Genomic DNA, 22,899 nt, shown 5'->3' with positions numbered 1-22,899 from the left:
GCCGAGAAGCAACTGGGTGTAACACCAGCCCTTCCCTACTAGCAGGTACCCTTAGTGGATCTCAGTCTTCTCAAATCTTCAAAAGAGGAGCTGGAGTAGACAAGGCCTCTTCCACCTCCTTAATTTTTATGCTGCTAGAAAATGAAATAAGTAGAATTCACTCTTAGACCAACTATATGTTTTCCTAAACTAATCTTCAGAAATCTTCCACCATTTACAAACAACGGGAGAGCTTGTTTTAATTTACAGCCCTCAAGCTGGTGCTTTGCCCAATTCCAAATCCTAAGGAGATCCTGACCCAGGATCATCAATTGCTAGTTTGTCAAAGTCAAGGATACCACGAGCTATTAGATAACACATTCCTCATTCTTTCCTCTCTGCAGCTTGCTCGAGCCTGTTTCCTTCACCAAGTCCTGCCTGTTCAGGCAGAGGCGGCAGAAGCCTCCTGTCCCATGAATCTCCCTAATAGGAAGGGAAATGTTTGAATCAATGCTTTTCACTTAATTTTTTTTTAATGCCAGAGGAAAACAGAAGCCAAGCCGTGTCAAGCTACATAGGATTAAAATGTGATCAATAAGAGGGACATTAAAATAGACAAGCTGAAAAGAATTCTTCCAAGATTGAATTTATAAAATGTTATTCAAACTACCATTAAATATCCTTAAGTGCTTTTCTTTTAAACACCAACATTTTATTTACCCAAGAACTGGAAGAGATCTGCAGCATTCTACAGTGACGAAGATTCAATATGGGCTTTTAGATCACAAACACCTCGGTGACCTCAGCACATTTACAACCACTGTCAACCTAAGGTTCCTCATCTGTAAAATGGAGACAATATATAGTTTCTATTATATACACAGTATTTATTATACTACTTTGTATTATGCACATACGATTATACTATTTGTTTTATCTACATAGTATTATGCTACCTTACTTTATATACACATATATAATATACACACACAAAATACATAATTCAGAAACCAGTTATTAATAATGTACTATGTGCTAGACTCTAGGTAACAATAAGCACATTATCTAATTATTGCAATATATTGCATTAACTTTTACAACCATTAGTTTTGCCTCTTCGTATCACTCATCTATTCAATAATTGAAGATAGTTGTGTGTATGTAGCTATCTGCCCAGTGCCCGACACTACAAAATGCTAAAAAAGCGGGGAGGGGAGAAAAGGTGTCTATTACCATATATAAAGAAGATCCTATAGTCACTTTTATTTATTTATTTTTTTGGCCGTGCCACGTGGCTGGCGGGATCTCGGTTCCCCGACCAGGGATTGAACCAGGGCCCAGGCAGTGAAAACCCAGAATCCTAACCACTAGGACACCAGGGAACTCCCCTATAGTCACTTTTAGAACTACACAGAGGGAACAAAAAAGATTTGGAGACACAGATAGTAATTATGATTTACCTTTGCTAATAAATGACTGATACACTCAGAGATTATCACTGCTATTGTGTGACTCAAAAGAAACAAGATTGCATTCGGTTCGTTACATCTCTTCTTAAATGTGGTGGCCCTAGTCTTCATGGTGACTTAGCCTCACCACACTGCCTACTTCAAAAAAAGCACAGAAAATGACTCTACTTTGTATTTCCTAAACAAAGTGCCACAAATCTGTAGCCCAAACAGGCTAAGAAGCACAGGAAGAATACGCTGGAAATAATTTGAAGAAGACTTTTAAGACCCGCCCTTATGCATTCACTCCTTCATTCATTTATTCATATTCTCTCTCTCGTTCTTTCTCCTCTGCTCTGGACAGTTCTGGATAAGTTTTATCTTTATTCCTGATTCACAGAAATCATAGAATCTTAAGGTTAGAAGGGACTTTGGAGGTCACTAAGAGGTCATGCTTCTTTCCTAGAGAAATACATACTGTCTCCCTGCAGTGGAGAAGCACATGGAGGTGTTCTGAGGCCGAGCTGCTTGTTTCCTCCCTGACCAACAGAAAAATGACAGCTCCTACCTCATCTCAAAGGGGTGCTGGGATGAATATATACAAATGATAATGTATGCAAAGAATTCAGTAAGGTGCCTGGCACAGAGCAGGTGCTCAATAGGGGCCAACCTTAATTTAGAAGTTATTCTGTGCCCTGCATGATGTTGAATGCTTGTCCACCTCTGGTGAAACTCAAGCCTCTGCCTCCTAAAGCAGCTTGTGCCGTTGTTTGGGAGCTCTCACCATTGCCAGGTTTTTCTTTTCTTTTTTTTTTTTTTTTTTTTTTTTGCGGTACGCGGGCCTCTCACTGTTGTGGCCTCTCCCGTTGCGGAGCACAGGCTCCGGACGCGCAGGCTCAGCGGCCATGGCTCACGAGCCCAGCCGCTCCGCGGCATGTGGGATCCTCCCGGACCGGGGCACGAACCCGTGTCCCCTAGCATCGGCAGGCGGACTCTCAACCCCTGCGCCAACAGGGGAGGGAAGCCCGCCAGGTTTTTCTTTACTTTGAGCTAAACGAGCTTTGGCTTCCACACACTGCCCTCTACACAGATATGGAATGGAACCCCTCAACTCCAAGCTAACTTTTCAGGGAACCAATGACAGTTGTCCTGTTCTCTGCTCATTTTTTTTTCCAGCCTGAATGTTCCCCCTGGTTCTCAAGTGCCTCACCATCCTCCTCCTGCCAGCCACATCCTGACTCATTCATCTTCCTCAAAGTGTGCAGCTCCTCAGAACCGCACCCCACACTCCAGGAACAGGCTGGCTTGCCGAGAAGACCTGTTCTGAATAAAATATTATTATACATTGCATTGTATATACAATGTATTGTTAAAAGCTTAGCGGCTTTGGGGGGCAACCCCCTTGTGACATGATTCATACTGAGTTCTAAGTCCACTAAAAGCCCGAAGTCCTTTCCGTGCACACTACCATGTCTCCCCCAGAGGAGGTCTAGGGGATGCAAATGTACAGGCTACACTTTTAGTGGTTTAATAGTCATCTTGTTACATTGAAATATTTTGGATCATGATTCTGTCATCAAGCTCTCAGCTGTCCCTCTGGGTTCACCCACAGATTTGATAATTACACCTTCTCAGTCCAGTTTACACCCCATTCCTTGCCGTGGCCACCAGCTTCAGGCAGGGGAAACCTGACAGCACCCCACCTCCATCACGTCACTTCTCTCTAGCTCTCTGCCTTGGGGCTTCTCCAACACCATGCCTGGGACACTGTGGAAAGGAGCAGCACGTGCACATGTGCAAACCTGGAAGTACGGGGACTTAGCACCCTGGGGCAACCCTTGACTAAGAGGAGAGGGGAACCTGTGGATAAATGCCCACCGGTGTCTGTCCCTTCTGAGGCACAGTCTGCATCCCTCAGAGGGTCCCATGGGACTGAGCCCCAGTGCCCATGACAGTGACCAGTTCAACCACATCGGCTTGTGTTGGCCTCCCCTCCTTCCCTGTTTCTCTCCTCCCCAGCCCCCTTTCCTGTTCCCCAGGATCACTGCCAAAAATAAACCGCCTGCACGCCAGCCCTTGCCTCACGCTCTGCTTTCTTGGGGACCCCAGGCTAAGTCGCAGTCAACATGAATAATGATGTAGGACATGTGAGCCCCAAGGCACAGCACCAAAGACCTCCCTTAAGGCTGACAGCGGCAGAAGTCACTCTAACGCCACCCAGCCCTCTTACGGGTGGGTGACTCTCACCCAGCCCTCCCATGTCTCCATTTTACTCATCAAGAAATAAGAGGCTGGGCTTCCCTGGTGGTGCAGTGGTTGAGAGTCCGCCTGCCGATGCAGGGGACACGGGTTCGTGCCCCGGTCCGGGAAGATCCCACATGCCGCAGAGCGGCTGGGCCCGTGAGCCATGGCCACTGAGCCTGCGCATCCGGAGCCTGTGCTCCGCAACGGGAGAGGCCGCAACAGTGAGAGGCCCGCGTACCGCAAAAAAAAAAAAAAAAAGAAAGAAAGAAAGAAGAGGCTTTGTCAAATGCTGTGCTGAAACTTAGATATGGAATGCCTACCAGAATTCCTGTAATCTGCCCAGAATACAGAAGACTCTCCGTAAATGTCAATGATATCTCCCTTGCTTTCCTATTCCCCCATCAAAAGGGAAATGACATTAGTTCTCCATGACCCAGTCTTCCCATTCTTAGGAAAACCAGGCTGCTTCCTACTTCCTCATCCAAATGCTCATATATCAAGTTTCAGATACTCTTCTGGTATCTTGCACAAGATCACTGCTGATCTCACATATCCTTACAAGGCACAGAACTTACTTTTCCCTCCTTTTTGCCTTCTCAGAGATATCATTATTTATGGAGGCTTCTGGTGATTCCTCTATTATTCCTTCACAACTCTTGAGAAATTCAAAAGTGGTTTTGCATCGCCATTCTAGTCACATATTTAAATCACATATTTGGTGCACATACTCACTCAGATATAAACGTATACAATTAAAGTACGTATTCTATATGTATTTATGCTGCACACACACACTTGAATTCTACTGACAAATCAGGATAAGCTGCTTCAGAAGTTCCTGTTGCATTTTATGGGAGGATGCTGGGGAAGTAGGAAGAGATCTCTCCCATCCGGTCTCTGGAGTTAACATTCCTGCTCTTACCAGCTCAACTTTACAGTCCATAGCGTCAGCACACCACACACACACACAGAAATCTTTCCTGGAACCTCATTTTCCATGAGACACTGATCATTAGAATGCCTGGAAACTCCAGCAGGGGCAAGGCCAAAAAGCTTGGAAAATGCTACAACATAGCCCAGATCTGCCTTCCTCAGTCCCAGCCTCCATTCAGGCTGTGACGATCTCCAAGCCTGGGGAAATCACAGAGATTTCAAACTGCTCTCCTTGGAAAGTTAGTGTTGGGGGGTGGAGATGGGGTTTGGTGGGAGGGGGACCATCTACTTACCATAAGCTTTCATCTAAGTTTTCATTTGCAAACAAAAACCTTGCAATACTCATCCATAAAACTTGAAAGCCAATGCACCAATTACCTCTAAATTTACCTTCCACCTCTAATAGCCTATGATCTTTCTACTCAAAGTGTGGTCCACAGACCTGCAGCAGCAGCATCACCTGGGAGTTTATTAGAAATGCAGGAACTCTGGGCCCCCCACAGGCCTCCTCAATAAGAATTTTCGGTTTAACAAGATCCCCAAGCGATCTGTATGGATATTAAATCTTGAAAACTAGTTTAAGACACTTTTATCTTTTTCTGTAAGTCAGTGGTCCCCAACCTTTTTGGCACCAGGGACCGGTTTCGTGGAAGATCCACAGACGGGGTTGGGGGAGGGGAGGTGGGGGGGATGGCTCAGGCAGTAATGCGAGCGATGGGGAGCGGCAGATGAAGCTTTGCTGGCTCGCCCTCCGCTCGCCCTCCGCTCACCTCCCGCTGTACAGCCCGGGTCCTAACAGACCTCAGACTGGTATCAGTCCGCGGCCCAGGGGTTGGGGATCCCTGCTGTAAGTGTTTAACATGTTTCTTCTTAACACTAGTTCTAATCAAAGTAACATATGAAAGTATTCTACTAAAAGGAACCAAGAGAGAGAACTACTACTAAGTCTCATAATTTTTTTTTTTTTTTTTTTTGCGGTACGCGGGCCTCTCACTGTTGCGGCCTCTCCCGTTGCGGAGCACAGGCTCCGGACGCGCAGGCTCAGCGGCCATGGCTCACGGGCCCAGCCGCTCCGCGGCATGTGGGATCTTCCCGGACCGGGGCACGAACCCGTGTCCCCTGCATCGGCAGGCGGACTCTCAACCACTGCGCCACCAGGGAAGCCCTAAGTCTCATAATTTTAATGGGTAATTTTAGGGAAAAAAATGTGGCGTGAGCTGATATGCTGTTTTCCTCCTTTAAACATGTTAGAAATCAGAGGAGTGTTTGGATTGCTCCTTCTTCCATTCAAGAATTCATTTCTGAAGGACAATATGCACCATGCTCCCCTCTTTCTAATGTACTCATACTCATCTTTCAAAGACCCAGGAAGAAACTTCCCTGGTGGCGCAGTGGTTAAGAATCCGCCTGCTAATGCAGGGGACACGGGTTCGAGCCCTGGTCCGCGAAGATCCCACATGCCCTGAAGCAACTAAGCCCGTGCACCACAACTACCGAGCCTGCGCTCTGGAGCCCGCGAGCCACAACTACTGAAGCCCACGGGCCTAGAGCCCGTGCTCCACAATGAAGAGTAGCCACCCCTCGCCACAACTAGAGAAAGTCTGCACACAGCAACGAAGACCCAACGCAGCCAAAAATAAATAAATTATTTTTAAAAAGGGGGGGGGCCTGGAAGTCTGCCCCTTATGTGGTCCAACAGACTCCCCCCTATATGTGTGGTTTTCTTGACAAAACTTTCATTAAAGGTACTAAAAAGGCAAGAATCTTGTAAGCTCTAAAGCACTTGTTGCAAATGACCCACTCAAGTTTACTTCTTCCATTCGTTACTTCTTGGACAACCCAACCCATCCTGTTCTCTCCCCTTCACTCAAGTCCAGTTTTGTTCTCTCACTGGAAACACAGCATTTAGCAACTTTTTACAGTCTAATTATTACACATACAGATCACCCTTAGCTTACAACGGGGTTGCCTCCTGATAAACCCATTATGAGTTGACAATGCATTTAATACACTTAACCCACCTAGCTTAGCCTTGCCCACTTAAATGTGCTCAAACACTTTCATTAGCCTACAATTGGGCAAAACCATCCAACACAAAGCCTGTTTTATAATAAAGTGTTGAATATCTCATGTAATTTATTGAATACTGTACTGAAAGTGAAAAACAGAATGGTTATATGGGTCCCGAATGCTTCTAAGAGTATCAGTTGTTTTCCCTCGTGATTGTGTGGCTGACTGGGGGCTGCCACTGCCCAGCATCACAAGAGAGGACCGTGGGGCAGATTGCTAACCTGGGAGAAGATCAAAATTCAGAATTCCAGGAACGACTTCTACAGCATACATATCACTTTTGGAATCGTAAAGTCAAAAAACTGTCTAATGCAAACTGCCGTAAGTCAGGGATCACCTGTATATATGTTGTTTTAACTCCACAACTCGAGTGTAAGCTCCTTGAGGGGAATCATCACACCTCCTTTGCCTTTGGACACAGCTCCCAGCTCTCGGCTGCAGGACTTGGTGAATTAATAAGTAGTGAGGAACTTGATCCCACAGTTTCTTACCAGATACTCTTCTCCAGGTACCACTTAACAGTCTTACCTATTGCATAAAAGAAACCACTGAATCGTTTGATTTTTTTCTCCCTGCTAAACCAAGACAAGGAAAACTGTATTAAAATGATGATACCTAGGTAAGAACAAAACCCTAGAACTAGCTTATGAGTCCCAAGGAGTAAAATGCTCCTACATATAATAAAAGCAGCAGGTTCCTCTGAACTCCGGCTGGCTCCTGGAGTGCAGGCTTCAGAGCAAAGCCCAAGCCTTGACTAGCTAACCTTGAGAGAAAGCTTCGCTCCTCTTCTGAAAGTTCTGCTTTCCTTGGGAGATTCCTACCTCAGGCGGCTTCCACAGAAGCAAAAAATAGCTCAGAGGAGACGTCTGATTCTGCATCTTAATCTATGTGAACTGGATGAACTCAGTAATGCCTTGGAAAGAATGATTAGAAAAGATGGAAAGAAAGGAACAGGCTAAAAATTCAAAGTAGTAATTATATTTTTAAAAGAAAAACAGGATTTTTATGAGCACCACAGCTTTCCTAGCAAATGACTTATGTAAGGCACTTCCCTCGTGGATGAAAACCTCCAAATTTTCCTCAGGTCAAGGAGGAGAGTATTTTGTCTTCCGTGGTGTTGTCAATTCTTATTAGAATTAAGCTTCTGCAGGATATACTGGGGAGCTTTCAGTTACTTCTCAGTCCTTCTGACCCTCATTTCACTCTCAGTTTGTTTATTTATACATAAACAAACCAATTTGATTGCTATGTTTGTCTGCCTTCTACTTGCTTTGATGGGACCTATTTATAACATGTACTCAGTTGCTAAAGCCTTTGAGCATCCGAGCTAAACAACCAAATGCAATTTATTTGCAACAAAGATCACAAATGTGTGTGACCTGCTCCCTGTCATCCCAGACCAACCCAAAGAAAATTACAACACCCAAAGTGAAAAGTGTTTCAGATATGAAGTCCCTAGATATTTCATTCCTCCAAATGATTTCTTTTTTTCACATTCACCAACTAAAGGTAAAAAGTGTTGACAAGTTATTTGGGAAAACTGGGTCAGGGCTGTGTTTTTTAGGACTCAACATGATATAAAATAGAGCAATACAGCTAAAATATAGAAGGTGGAGCAAAGTAGACTCATATCTTTTCAGGTTCCAAGTCATCTTCAATCTCTTCCAGATAATCCTTTAAATAAAAGATGCCCTATCAGGACTTCCCTGGTGGCGCAGTGGTTAAGAATCCGCCTGCCAATGCAGGGGACGTGGGTTCGAGCTCTGGTCCACAACATGCCGTGGAGCAAGTAAGCCCGTACGCCACAACTACTGAGCCTGTGCTCTAGAGCCCAAGAGCCACAACTACTGAGCCCGCGTGCCACAACTACTGAAGCCCACGTGCCTAGAGCCCATGCTCCACAAGAGAAGCCACCGCAATGAGAAGCCTGAGCACCGCAATGAAGAGTAGCCCCCACTCACCGCAACTAGAGAAAGCCCACTCACAGCAATGAAGACCCAACGCCACCAAAAATAAATAAATAAAATTTTTAAAAAAAGATGCCCTATCATTTAGGAAAACATTATTTATATAAATTTCATATTAACTAGAGGCAAATTTAAACCTGGGGGACAGAATATGTCCTCATTGGATTGTTAACAAGTAGCTTCCAGCCAATAACAAGGTTTCATTAGTCCCATTCTACAGATGAGAAAACTAAGGCTCAGAAATTAAGTGACTAGCCCAATTCAAAATCCATACTCTAAGAATCCTCTACACATATCCCCTCCTATGGATATAAATAAATGGTCACCTGATAATACCTTCTTTTCCTATCTCAGTCCTTCCTTCTCCCCCATACAGCAATGCTGAGAGCAACAAAGCTGCCTTTGGCTGATGATGCCACCATGTGGCCAAAATGGAAATTGTCTGAACCAAACTTTGCCTCACTTCTCCCATTTTTGCCTCTCAGAGAATCATGCATATATTACAAAGCTTTCCCCAAAGTGTACGCAGACACACAGACACACACCCTTTTCATCTTTTAACTTCCTTCTTCTTCCCTCCTCATTCTCAGCACACCCCTGTCTAAAAGTCTTCTTGGGTTCTCTATCATCTCTGTAGGATTAAGTCCAATTCCTTAGCTGGCAAAGTCCTGCACACACATGACTTCTGTTTTAACTTCTCTCTCTTAGATCCCAGCATTCTACACCCTTTGAGCCACTCTGAACTCATTATTTCTTGCACACAACAAGGCCCTTTCATAAGACAACGTTTTTATAAATGCTATCTCTTCTGCTTGGAAAACACCTTCGAGCCCGCTCTCTACAATCCTTTTTACGTACTGAACCAACTCCTATTCACCCTTCAAAACTCAAACATATCTCCTCTGCAGTGGAGGCTTCCCTGATTCCTCCAGGCAATTAGCTGTACATTCACAATGCTCCCAGAACCTCACCCCTACCCTTTTTATTCCTATATCTATGCTTCTGTACCTGTGATATGGTATTTGTCATTTACTCAACACTCGGTATCTATGCACCAGGCATTGGAATACAGTAAATTACCTTCGTATTCCCACTGCATAACACAGGGCCAGGAAAGTAGTAGGCAGTCAGTAAATGTTTGTTGAATGAAAAAGTGAAAGGAGACTGGGCCGGACTGAAGCTAGACTGGGCCCAGCGTGAGGCATCAGGTGAACAAATTTCGTTTTAAGGCCAAACAAGTGGGTTAACCTTACCCAAGATAATCGTGAATTACAGTGGCCACTGCAAGAACTTTTAACCTGGACAAGCTTTTCCATTTATGAGGTGCCCTAGAGAAAAATTGTTCTTGGCCAAGCACTCACTAAAAATAGAAGAAGGAAAACTACTTTTCTGCCTATTCATGACCTTCTGTTGGCCAGGATAAGACCAGCTGGGACATCCCACTCGCTCCAGAGCCTGCAGAATCCTGGGGAAAACTGGCAGAAGAAAGCAAAGGCCATGTGGCTGACAGGGTCTTGGTGCTCCGGCTGGGTGTCAGGCCTGAGCCTCTCAGGTGGGAGAGCCGAGTTCAGGACACTGGTCCCACAGAGACCTCCCAGCTCCAAGTAATATCAAATGGCAAAAGCTCTCCCAGAGATCTCCATCTCAACACAAAGACCCAGCTCCACTCAACGACCAGCAAGCTACAGTGCTGAGCACCCTAGGTCAAACAACTAGCAAGACAGGAACACAACCCTACCCATTAGCAGAGAGGTTGCCTAAAATCATAATAAGGTCACAGACACCCCAAAACACACCACTGGACGCAGTCCTGCCCACCAGAAAGACAAGATCCAGTCTCATCCACCAGAACACAGACACTAGTCCACTCCACCAGGAAGGCTACACAACTCACTGAACCAACCTTAGCCACTGGGAACAGACACCAAAAACAATGGGAACTATGAACCTGCAGCCTGTGAAAAGGAGACCCCAAACACAGTAAGTGAAGCAAAATGAGAAGACAGAGAAACACACAGCAGATGAAGGAGCACGGTAAAAAGCCACCAGACCAAACAAATGAAGAGGAAATAGACAGTCTACCTGAAAAGGAATTCTGAGTAATGATAGTAAAGATGATCCAAAACCTTGGAAACACAATGGAGAAAATACAAGAAACATTTAACAAGGACCTAGAAGAACTAAAGAGCAAACAAACAATGATGAACAACACAATAAATGAAATTAAAAATTCTCTAGAAGGAATCAATAACAGAATAACTGATGCAGAAGAATGGATAAGTGACCTGGAGGACAAAAAAGTGGAAATAATGACTGCAGAGCAGAATAAAGAAAAAAGAATGAAAAGAATTGAGGACAGTCTCAGAAACCTCTGGGACAACATTAAATGCACCAACATTCAACTTACAGGGGTCTCAGAAGAAGAGAAAAAGAAAGGGACTGAGAAAATATTTGAAGAGATTATAGTTGAAAACTTCCCTAATATGGGAAAGGAAATAGTTAATCAAGTCCAGGAAGCACAGAGAGTCCCATACAGGATAAATCCAAGGAGAAACACACCAAGACACATATCAAACTATCAAAAATTAAATAAAAAGAAAAAATATTAAAAGCAGCAATGGAAAAACAATAAATAACATACCAGGGAATCCCCATAAGGTTAACAGCTGATCTTTCAGAGAAACTCTGCAAGCCAAAAGGGAGTGGCAGGACATATTTAAAGTGATGAAAGGGAAAAACCTACAGCCAAGATTACTGTACCCAGCAAGAATCTCATTCAGATTCGATGGAGGAATTAAAACCTTTACAGACAAGCAAAATCTAAGAGAATTCAGCACCACCAAACCAGCTTTACGACAAAGGCTAAAGGAGCTTCTCTAGGCTGGAAACACAAGAGAAGGAAAAGACCTACAATAACAAACCCAAAGACTCATATATATGCTGTCTACAAGAGACTCACTTCAGACTTAGGGACACATACAGATTGAACGTGAGGGGATGGAAAAAGATATTCCATGCAAATTGAAATCAAAAGAAAGCTGCAGTAGCAATTCTCATATCAGACAAAATAGACTTTAAAATAAAGACTATTACAAGAGACAAAGAAGAACACTACATAATGATCAAGGGGTCAATCCAAGAAGATATAACAATAGTAAATATTTATGCACCCAACATAGGAGCACCTCAATACATAAGGCAAATACTAACAGCCATAAAAGGGGAAATCGACAGTAACACAATCATAGTAGGGGACTTTAACCCCCCCACTTTCACCAATGGACACATCATCCAAAATGAATATAAATAAGGAAACACAAACTTTAAATGAAAAATTAAACAAGATGGACTTCATTGATATTTATAGGACATTCCATCCAAAAACAACAGAATACACTTTCTTCTCAACTGCTCATGGAACATTCTCCAGGATAGATCATATCTTGGGTCACAAATCAAGCCTTGGTAAATTTAAGAATACTGAAATCATATCAAGTATCTTTTCTGGCCACAATGCTATGAGACTAGATATCAATTACAGGAAAAAATCTATAAAAAATACAAACACATGGAGGCTAAACAATATACTACTAAATAACCAAGAGATCACTAAGGAAATCAAAGAGGAAATCAAAAAATACCTAGAAACAAACGACAATGAAAACACAAGGACCCAAAACCCACGGGATGCAGCAAAAGCAGTTCTAAGAGGGAAGTTTATAGCAATACAATCCTACCTCACGAAACAAGAAACACCTGAAATAAACAACCTAATCTTAAACCTAAAGCAACTAGAGAAAGAAGAACAAAACCCCCCAAAGTTAGCTGAATGAAAGAAACCATAAAGATCAGACCAGAAATAAGTGAAAAAGAAATGAAGGAAACAATAGCAAAGATCAATAAAACTGAAAGCTTGTTCTTGATAAGATAAACAAAATTGATTAACCAGGCTCATCAGGAAAACAAGGGAGAAGACTCAAATCAATAGAATTAGAAATAAAAAAGGAGAAGTAACAACTGACACTGCAGAAATACCAAAGATCATGAGAGATTACTACAAGCAACTATATGCCAATAAAATGGACAACCAAGAAGAAATGGACAAATTCTTAGAAAAGCACAACCTTCTGAGACTGAACCAGGAAGAAATAGAATATATAAACAGACCAATCACAAGCACTGAAATTAAGACTGTGATTAAAAATCTTCCAACAAACAAAAGCCCAGGAACAGATGGCTTCACAGGCGAATTCTATCAAACATTCAGAGAAGAACTAACACCTATCCTTCTCAAACTCTTCCAAAATATAGCAGAGGGAGGAACACTCCCAAACTCATTCTATGAGGCCACAATCACCCTGATACCAAAACCAGACAAAGATGTCACAAAGAAAGAAAACTAAATGCTAATATCACTGATGAACACAGACGCAAATATCCTCAACAAAATACTAGCAACACAATCCAACAGCACAGTAAAAGGATCATACACCATGATCAACTGGAGTTTATCCCAGGAATGCAAGGATTCTTCAATATATGCAAATCAATCAATGGGATAAACCATATTAACAAGTTGAAGGAGAAAAACCATATGATCATCTCAACAGATGCAGAAAACGCTTCTGACAAAATTCAACACCCATTTATGATAAAAAAAAAAAGACCCTCCAGAAAGTAGGCATAGAGGGAACTTACCTCAAAATAATAAAGGCCATATATGACAAACCCACAGCCAACATCGTTCTCAATGGTGAAAATGGAAACCATTTCCACTAAGATCAGGAACAAGACAAGGTTGTCCACTCTCACCACTATTATTCAATATAGTTTTGGAAGTTTTAGCCACAGCAATCAGAGAAGAAAAAGAAATAAAAGGAATCCTAATTGGAAAAGAAGAAGTAAAGCTGTCACTGTTTGCAGATGACATGATACTATACATAGAGAATCCTAAAGATGCTACCAGAAAACTACTGGAGCTAATCAATGAATTTGGTAAAGTAGCAGGATACAAAATTAATGCACAGAAATCTCTTGCATTCCTATACACTAATGATGAAAAATGTGAAAGAGAAATTAATGAAACACTGCCATTTACCATTGCAACAAAAAGAATAAAATACCTATAAATAAACCTACCTAAGGAGACAAAAGACCTGTATGCAGAAAACTATAAGACACTGATGAAAGAAATTAAAGATTATACAAATAGATGGAGAGATATACCATGTTGTTAGATTGGAAGAATCAACATTGTGAAAATGACTATATTACCCAAAGCAATCTACAGATACAGAGCCATCCCTATCAAACTACCAATAGCATTTTTCACAGAACTAGAACAAAAAATTGCACAATTTGTAAGGACACAAAAGACACCGAATAGCCAAAGCAATCCTGAGAAAGAAAAATGGAGCTGGAGGAATCAGGCTCCCTGACTTCAGACTATAATACAAAGTTACAGTAATCAAAATAGTATGGTACTGACACAAAACCAGAAATATAGATCAATGGAACAGGATAGAAAGCTCAGAGATAAACCCATACACATATGGTCACCTTATCTTTGATAAAGGAGGCAAGAATATACAATGGAGAAAAGACAGCCTCTTCAATAAGTGGTGCTGGAAAAACTGGACAGCTACATGTAAAAGAAAGAAATTAGAACACTCCCTACCACCATACACAAAAATAAACTCAAAATGGATTAAAGACCTAACTGTAAGGCCAGACACTATAAAACTCTTAGAGGAAAACATAGGCAGAACACTCTATGACATAAATCACAGCAAGATCCTTTTTGACCCACCTCCTAGAGAAATGGAAATAAAAACAAAAATAAACAAATGGGGCCTACATCGACAGACGAATGGATAAAGAAGATGTGATACATATACACAATGGAATATTACTCAGCCATAAAAAGGAACGAAATTGGGTCATTTGTAGAGACGTGGATGGATCTAGAGACTGTCATATGGAGTGAAGTAAGTCAGAAAGAGAAAAACAAATATCAGATATTAACGCGTATATGTGGAACCTAGAAAAAAGGTACAGATGAACCAGTATGCAGGACAGAAATTGAGACAGAAATGTAGAGAACAAATGTATGGACACTAAATGGGGAAAGCAGCAGGGGGTGGTGGTGGTGGTGTGATGAATTGGGAGATTGGGATTGACATGTATACACTGATGTGTATAAAATGGATGACAGGATAAGAACCTGCTGTACAAATAAATAAATAAAATTAAATTCAAAACCAAAACAAAACAAAAAAAAACAAATGGGGCCTCATGAAACTTAAAAGCTTTTGCACAGCAAAGGAAAACATAAACAAGATGAAAAGACAGCCCTCAGAATGGGAGAAAATGTTTGCAAATGAAGCACTGACAAAGGATTAATCTCCAAAATTTACAAACAGCTCATGCAGTTCAATATCAAAAAAACAAACAACCCAATCCAAAAATGGGCAGAAGACCTAAATAGACATTTGTCCAAAGAAGATATACAGATGGGCAACAAACACATGAAAGGATGCTCAACATCACTAATCACTACAGAAATGCAAATCAAAACTACAGTGAGGTATCACCTCACACCGGTCAGAATGGCCATCATCAAAAAATCTACAAACCATAAATGCTGGAGAGGGTGTGGAGAAAAGGGAACTTTCTTGCACTGTTGGTGGGAATGTAAATTGATACAGCCACTATGGAGAACAGTATGGAGGTTCCTTAAGAAACTAAAAATAGAACTACCATACGATCCAGCAATCCCACTACTGGGCATATACCGTAAGAAAACCATAATTCAAAAAGAGTCATGTACCACAATGTTCACTGCAGCTCTATTTACAACAGCCAGGACATGGAAGCAACCTAGGTGTCCACTGACAGATGAATGGATAAAGAAGATATGGCACATATATACAATGGAATACTACTCAGCCATAAAAAGAAACAAAATTGAGTTATTTGTAGTGAAGTGGATGGGCCTGGAGTCTGTCACACAGAGTGAAGTATGTCAGAAAGAGAAAAACAAATACAGTATGCTAACACATACATGTGGAATCTAGGGGGAAAAATGCTTCTGTAGAACCTAGGGGCAGGAGAGGAATAAAGATGCAGACGTAGAGAATGGACTTGAGGACACAGGGAGGGGGAAGGGTAAGGTGGGACAAAGTGAGAGAGTGGCATGAACATATATACTACCAAGTGTAAAGTAGATAGCTAGTGGGAAGCAGCCACATAGCATAGGGAGATCAGCTCGGTGCTTTGTGACCACCTAGGGGGGTGGGATAGTGAGGGTAGGAGGGAGACACAAGAGGGAGGAGATATGGGGATATATGTATATGTATAGCTGATTCACTTTGTTATAAAGCAGAAACTACCACACCATTGTAAAGCAATTATACTACAATAAGGATGTTAAAAAAAAAACAGAAAAAGGAAAAGCGAAAGAAAGAACTACAAACAAGATCTTATCCAGGAAATATCATCAGGAAAGCCTATACTCTTCTGCTTTCCTTTTACTCAATTTATGATTTAAAAATCAACTAAGGTATGGCATACCTATACCATGGAAACCAAAAACCATAAAAACATAGGACCCACATCTTTGCCCTCTAATGAGAGTAAATACACCCACAAGCCCTTTTCAATCTCCACAATTAATTTTGTCTTTAACACTACCATTTCAGATAATCCTTTCTCTTGTATTTAATTATAAGTAAGTAACAATCTCTTTGCCATTTATTTACTACAAACATACGCAATTTCCCCACAAAATATGCACTGTTTTGTGAATTAATAAACTTGTGGATTCACTTGTGAATCTCCATTTATTACACTATCTCCATTGGAAAAAATATTTCAAGTTCAAATGACGAAAGTCCTAAACTAGTGCCACACAATCCATTTTTCTTTGAGGATTTCCAAGTAAACTCAGCGGGTTCCATCTTTAGGTATCAAATGACATTTTAGCACCAAAAACAGACAGCTACAAACTGAGACTGGCCAGATATCTCAATGTTAACCTGGGCTGGTGGCTGAAGGGCACGTATCTAAGGTCATGAGCGTTCTGGAAACAAGCCTCTACTTTACAGAGCTGAGCATGACCAGTACCCACTGACCAAATCTGGAGTGAAACACACACACACATACAACACACAAACAAATCCACAAGGACTAACTCAACCATGTTCTTTGGATCTCAGATGACCACGAACCTGAGGCAAAGGATGAACCAGTGAACCACTAGAATCTCAGTAAATGCTAAATTTAAGAGAACAAAAAGTTAGTATCAAAATACATCCCATGGATCTCAAATAAACCATGTTTAATGTGAAGGATTATCTATTTAAAGTTAGTCCTGTAGAGAACAGAGCCAAGTTTGCACTATTAGTAATTTTTTTGTTGTTATACTGAGGTCAAGCCCCAGATATGAATTTCGTTCTCATGCACCAAGTTTTAAAATCTCTGAACACCAGAAGAAATACATGTTTGTTTAATTGATGATTACAAAATAAAGTAAGTCACACATGATGATTTTGGTATAGGAAACCTCAGCCAGCCAATAAATGAGTCATTCTAAACAGCCTAGTTTTCTGAATGGGTAATAGCTTCACATGCCAAAAGAGCTCTGGAGGTTAATTACCTTGAGTGTTAATATTTCCAATGTTTATGGCATATTTCCCTCTCTTCTCAAAGAGTGTATTTAAAAATTTATCTTTTTTGGTAGTTCACTCTCATTAATGGTAAACAGCAATTATGGATTTATGTTATTACAAAGTAATGTCCGCAAGTCCGATTGAGGGTTCCTACCTTAATATTCCCAAACCTTCAGGGCTTCTGTTCCCAACTCTCGTATCTAAAGTTATAATTTTTCTGTTTCTTTCCTAGTTGTCAAGCTGTCAGGGGTCACTTTTCACCATTGGTTACAGCAACTCCTCACCCCATTCTAAATGTGCTACCCCATATATTCTATGGATCATTTTTCAAATAAAATAAAGTTAGGATTGTTATCTAAAATAAGAGTAAGTTCTGAAAGAGCATCTGAAGCATTCTCCCAGACTTTACGCCATCTATTCCTATGCTGAGTAGGCATTTTTGCCCCTTGCCTGGTTCTTGGCTAGGTTCCAGAAACGTAAGAGAGCTGTGCTCCAGACAGGCATTCTACGACAAATCTTGATGTTCCTTGTGATCCCTTAATGCAGAAGTAAACCAAACCATCACATGACCTCACTAATAAACTTCTGTCCTGGCCACATAACAAAAAGTGCAAAGTTTTCCAGGAAGCAAAATATCCAGGTTGAAAGATTAATCCAGAAACTGGAAAATGGTCCCTATCTTACATAATGGTTATGGTTTCACATATCTACAGCATTTAGCATCATGAATAGGTAGGCAGCTTACACAAATAAGTACGGTTAAAAAAGACTTTTTGAGGGGAAAAATAACCAAATTATGTTGTTAAACTCATAGAAGTTCAATTTTTTAATTGGTTTATTAAAGTAAAAGATTTTTAAGCTAAGCAACTTCTTTTTAATTCCATACATCTAATGGCTTCACTTACTAAACGGATGGCTGCTATGTTGGGAAAAGTCTTCTCCTTTACTCAAAGGGAAAAAATGTTCCCCTAACATTTGAGTAACCTAAGGATTAATTATCATTGTTTTAAACAGCCCCTACAAGCAATGAGGTCAAGCATTCAACATAAATCACTGTACTTAAATTCTGTGCATTCTATAAAACGCAAAAGTTTATATAACCTTGCTTGTCAAACCTGAAAAAGCAAAATCAAGCAGGTGATCCAGGCTACCCTGTCACATTAAGGATGGAAGTACGGAAGTAGGGCTTCCCTGGTGGCGCAGTGGTTGAGAGTCCACCTGCCGATGCAGGGGACACGGGTTCGTGCCCTGGTCCGGGAAGATCCCACATGTCGCGGAGCGGCTGGGCCCGTGAGCCATGGCCGCTGAGCCTGCGCGTCCGGAGCCTGTGCTCAGCAACGCGAGAGGCCACAATGGTGAGAAGCCCGCGTACCGCAAAAAAAAAAAAAAAAGAATGAAAAAAAAGAGGGACTTCCTGATGGTCCAGGGGTTAAGACTCCAAGCTCCCAGTGCAGGGCGCCGGGGTTCGATCCCTGGTCGGGGAACTAGATCCCGCATGCCACAACTAAATAAGATCCGGCACACGGCAACAAAGATCCCCCGTGAAGCAACTAAGACCGGCGCAGCCAAATAAATAAATAAATATTAAAAAAAAAAAAAGAATGGAAGTAAAGAGAGCAGGTCATCAGTTATCCTAGTTATGTTTCCACACCCTTATGAAGGAGACTGGCCCTTCAGCTATTTATAAACACAGAACTGAAAGGGAAGGGGGCCCTGCCACTGCCACCCTTGTGAGTAACCAACAGGGTGGGCTGTTCGGCTCAGGCTGAATCCCAGTGGGACCTGTGGGATCTCCCTCAGGATGGCCCACCACACTAGGCAGCACCGGATCCTCTGGGTGCAGTCCTGTCTGGTCAGGAAAAGGGCTGTGAGGATTTCCAGCAGTCACTGCCAGCCTATGATTCTATATATGGAAACATCCCATGCTAGTGTTTCCAGCACCACGGGCACCACACCAGGGAGGAGGAGGGAGGAGCAGGCCAGCCCTCCTCTTGCTGTGCTGCCGGCACACTCACTTTCGTGTCTCCCAGGCCCTGCTGCCCTGGACTGGACCCTGTCATCAAATGGCAGCCCAGCCCTCTGCTGAGTCTTGCAGGCTGGCGGCTCTAACATGGAACAGCTGGAAGAGGACCCTGCATTCTTTTCTCTGTGTAAACACTGGGGGCTCTGTTCACCCTCCTGCTGCAGCATGAACTAAAGAATTTTCCCCATGCAACATTACAACCAACAGACCTTTCCCCATCCCCCATCCTCACCTCCCACCCCCAGGCCCGGATATAATTTCAGTCTGTCACCACCCATGCTAGCAAACAGCAAACTGCTGAACCTTTCAGTACATTCACTTTCTATGCTAGTCGAGGTGTCTGTAAATACACTAGCAGGGTAATAGGAAACAATTCTGTTATGCTCAGTAAAGTTTCCTGACAAAAGCATTAATGACCCTGATTCATGCCTGCTCCCTATGAGACCCTTTCTACAAGATGTATATCAATATAAATAATGTCGTGATAGTTAAGTATAACCACATAGTACACGAACTGCAAATATTTTAATAGTCTATAGCATCACCTACAAATTATTCTGAAGACAGAGCTCTAAAATTGGAATATCCGTGGGGAAAAATGAATAACAAAATTGGATTTTCATGTATTCCTCATACAGCCTCATCAAAGCTTGTCTTCTGAAGGGCAGTCCCAGGCTTCATGTGTTGCTTAAATCCAAAGAGCCACGTTGCCCAAAAGAAGAAAGGGGGGGAAGAGCCCAGAAAATCCAGACTCTACGTGACCTGACTGACTTATTTCCCAGGAAACTGCTTGAGAGAAAAATCAATCATTCATGCTACCGTAGCTACCACATGGAATGGACTGAGGGAGTTGACAGTGGGCAGAAAAACGAAGTGGCCAGCGGAGGTTAGTGGGTGGCAGGGCCTAGGGCGGGGGCCGGTGGCGGGAGACGCCAAGGACCCGGGGGCCTCGAGGTTCTGTCGCCACGGACCAGCGGTCGGGGGGCGGGGCCAGGCCCGAGGAGGGGGGGGGGCGTGGACAGGACAGCGGGACGGCGGCTGCCGCGCACTTACCGGGACTGTTGGCCTCGCCTTCGAGGACGTGCAGCTCGGTGCAGTCGGCCAGCGAGTGCTCCAGGCAGAGCTGGAGGAAGCGGGCCTGGGTCTGGCTCACGCGCTTGAGCAGCGACAACAGTGCAACAGTCTGCTCGCACTCGTTCCAGCCCTTAAACCAGCCCGCCAGCACCCCGACCTGGTCGCGAAACATCATGGTTAGGGGGCGGCCCTCGGTCTACAAAGCCCCCTCCGAGCCCCAGCCCGCCCCGCCCGCCCCAAAGTTTGGCGGAGCCGCAGCCCAGCGGCCGCCGGAGACGCGTTCCCGTTCCAAGGTGGCTCTGGTGCCCGGACGCTGCAGGTACTGCCTCGGCTCCTGCCTCTCTCGTCTGGTTTCAGTTACGTTCTGGTGGTTCTGGCTGATTTCCCCAGAGATGATGACAGACAGTAGCACGGAAATGTTTGTTGTTGTTTTTTTTTAAATAACGATTAAAAAAAAAAATTTCCCCACAAGGCACACAAACTGAAAAATGCTCTCTTCCCCCCTCCCCCGCCTTCTTCTCGCAGCTTCGGGATGGTGATTTCCGGCGTCCCGGGGTCTCTCCCCCGCTGGGCGGCAGCTCGGACCCTTCACACCCGCATTCCCGAGTGGCGATCACCACTGGAAGGAGAGAAAAGGCTGCAGTGAGACCTCGGCCGGCGAGGGAGCGCGCGCGGGAAACGAGTGCATTAGAGGGGGTGGAGGGGGGCGCCCCGCGGGGGGTTTGGTCCCCCAAATTCCGGCCGCCCCCTCCGCGCCCGGATGCTGGAGAGGAGCTATTCCCGTTCTGGGAAAGGCAAGAAGCTTCCTTCCCAGGTGCGTGAGGAGACCGCCCGGCTTCCTGTTGCTGCCGCTGCGAACGGCTAGTGCTCCCCACACACCCCACCCGGGGTGGCCTCGGGGACTGTGCCTGCAAACGCCCGCACCAGCAACAGATCTTTCTCGCGCAGAAAACTTGCAATGCGGCTGCGGAGGGGCGCGGAGGTGGGGGTGGGGGCTAATGCAAAGCAGAGGCGGAGGCAGCAGCAGCCCGAGTTCCTTCCTCCTCCTCCTCCTCCTCCTCCTCCTCCTCCTCCTCTCCCGCCTCCTCCTCCGCCACCTCCTCCTCCCGGAGAAGCAGCCGAACGGCTGCAGCTCCATCTACAGCAACAGCCAGCATCTCCACCGCCAGGCGCCCCTCTGGATTTAGGCCGTGAGCAGCCGCGGCAACAGCTCGAGACAAAAATAAACTCTCCCCACCCAAAGCTCAGCGTCCAGCGGGCGGAGGCGCAGCCGGAGCCCCGGCTACCCCGCGCCGCGCCGCTCCAGCCCACCCGGGAGGTCTCCGAGGGCCTGCTTCGTCCTGAGCGATCAGATGTGTGCGTGCGTGTGCGTCTGTGTGTATGCGAGTGTGTACGCGTGTGTGTGCTGTAGGCATCCTGCCCCCGCTGCCGCCGCCTACGGGCGGGTCTGTCCGGCCCACCGCCTTGCCTGCGCGTCCCAGGCCGAAGGCAGCACGGCTACGGGCGAACGCCGAGCGCGGAGACAGCCGAGCCTACAGCACTGCCTCCCCCGGCGGGCAGGGCGGCTCCGCGGGAACTGCGGCTCCGCGCCGCCCGCACACGCCCCCGAAGGACCGCAAAGAAGAAAAGTTCGGTTTCGGGGGCTCCCCCAGTCCTAACCCTGTTCGGGTGGCAGCCAGCGGACGGCGAAGAGAGCCCAGCGACTCAGCCAGCCCTCAAGGGGCGGCTCGCTCCCAGCACCCCGTTTCCCGGCTCCCAGAACTTCGCGGTTCCCAGAACTTCTCCCCTCCGGGAAGGGGACCCAGTGACCCACTGGGGCAAAAGAGAGAGAGGGCGCTCACCTGGGAGCGGCTCATCCTGGCTGCTCGCGGCCCCAAGCACGGGTCCGGGACCGCAGCGGCTCTCAGCGAGGTTGGGGGCGCCCAGAGCGCGGGCTGCGGGCCATGCCGTCGGGGCGGGCGGCGCTGAGAGAGTGCGGCGCTGCGGGTCCGGGCCGCCGCCGCCGCCGCCGCTCCTGCCGCCTCCAGTGTCGGCTCGCGGAGGACTGAGCCGCCCGAGCCGGAGCTCCCCACATGCTACTGATTAACATACACCATTACATCATGGGCTTGGCAGGGAGCGCCCGAGAGGGGGGGAGAGGAACCCGGGCGGCGGCGGCAGCGGCGGCAAGCGGGGGTAGTCGGGGGAGGATCCCCGGGCCCGGCCTGCGGCCGGGGTGGGGGGGGGGCGGATTCCTAAGTGGGGACCAGAAAAGGGGAGGGGAGCGGAGAGGGAGGAGCCGGATGGCGCAAAGGGGTCGGGTTGGAGGAACGGCCTGGCGGAGGGAAGAAGTTTGGGGAAGGGGAGGGTCCAAGTGAATGCCTGCCTTCTGCTGCTTGCGTGTTCCGGAGGGGCCGGGGCGCTCGAGACGCCGGCGTGCGGGCCGGAGGGGACCCAGAGGGCGCTTGAGCGGGGACGGTGCTGCCACCGGCTGCTCGTCCTTGGGAATGTGG

At 45.2% G+C, this 22,899-nt stretch overlaps 1 protein-coding gene across 5 annotated transcripts in view; it reads right to left on the bottom strand.

Moving 5' to 3' along the window:
- The window catches only part of SAMD4A (sterile alpha motif domain containing 4A), a 236,184-nt gene extending 213,568 nt beyond the window's left edge, over positions 1-22,616 (bottom strand). For 2 of the 5 annotated variants that reach the window (XM_089907725.1, XM_089907723.1), the window contains exons 1-2: positions 22,249-22,616; positions 20,387-21,026 (exon numbers count right to left, since the gene is read on the bottom strand). In XM_089907725.1, the coding sequence (XP_089763851.1) occupies positions 20,387-20,582 (196 nt within the window). In that variant the 5' untranslated portion in view covers positions 20,583-21,026; positions 22,249-22,616. The remainder of the gene's footprint in view (positions 1-20,386; positions 21,027-22,248) is intronic. The other 3 variants (XM_022570521.2, XM_089907724.1, XM_022570524.2) reach the window with 3 other exon arrangements.
- Between the last annotated feature and the right edge of the window lie 283 nt (positions 22,617-22,899).

This window comes from Delphinapterus leucas, chromosome 2, assembly GCF_059928025.1.
Source record: "Delphinapterus leucas isolate spDelLeu-1000000601 "Yukka" chromosome 2, BTC_Dleu_Yukka2, whole genome shotgun sequence".
Taxonomy (NCBI): domain Eukaryota; kingdom Metazoa; phylum Chordata; class Mammalia; order Artiodactyla; family Monodontidae; genus Delphinapterus; species Delphinapterus leucas.
This window is presented reverse-complemented; position numbering and strand designations above follow the sequence as displayed.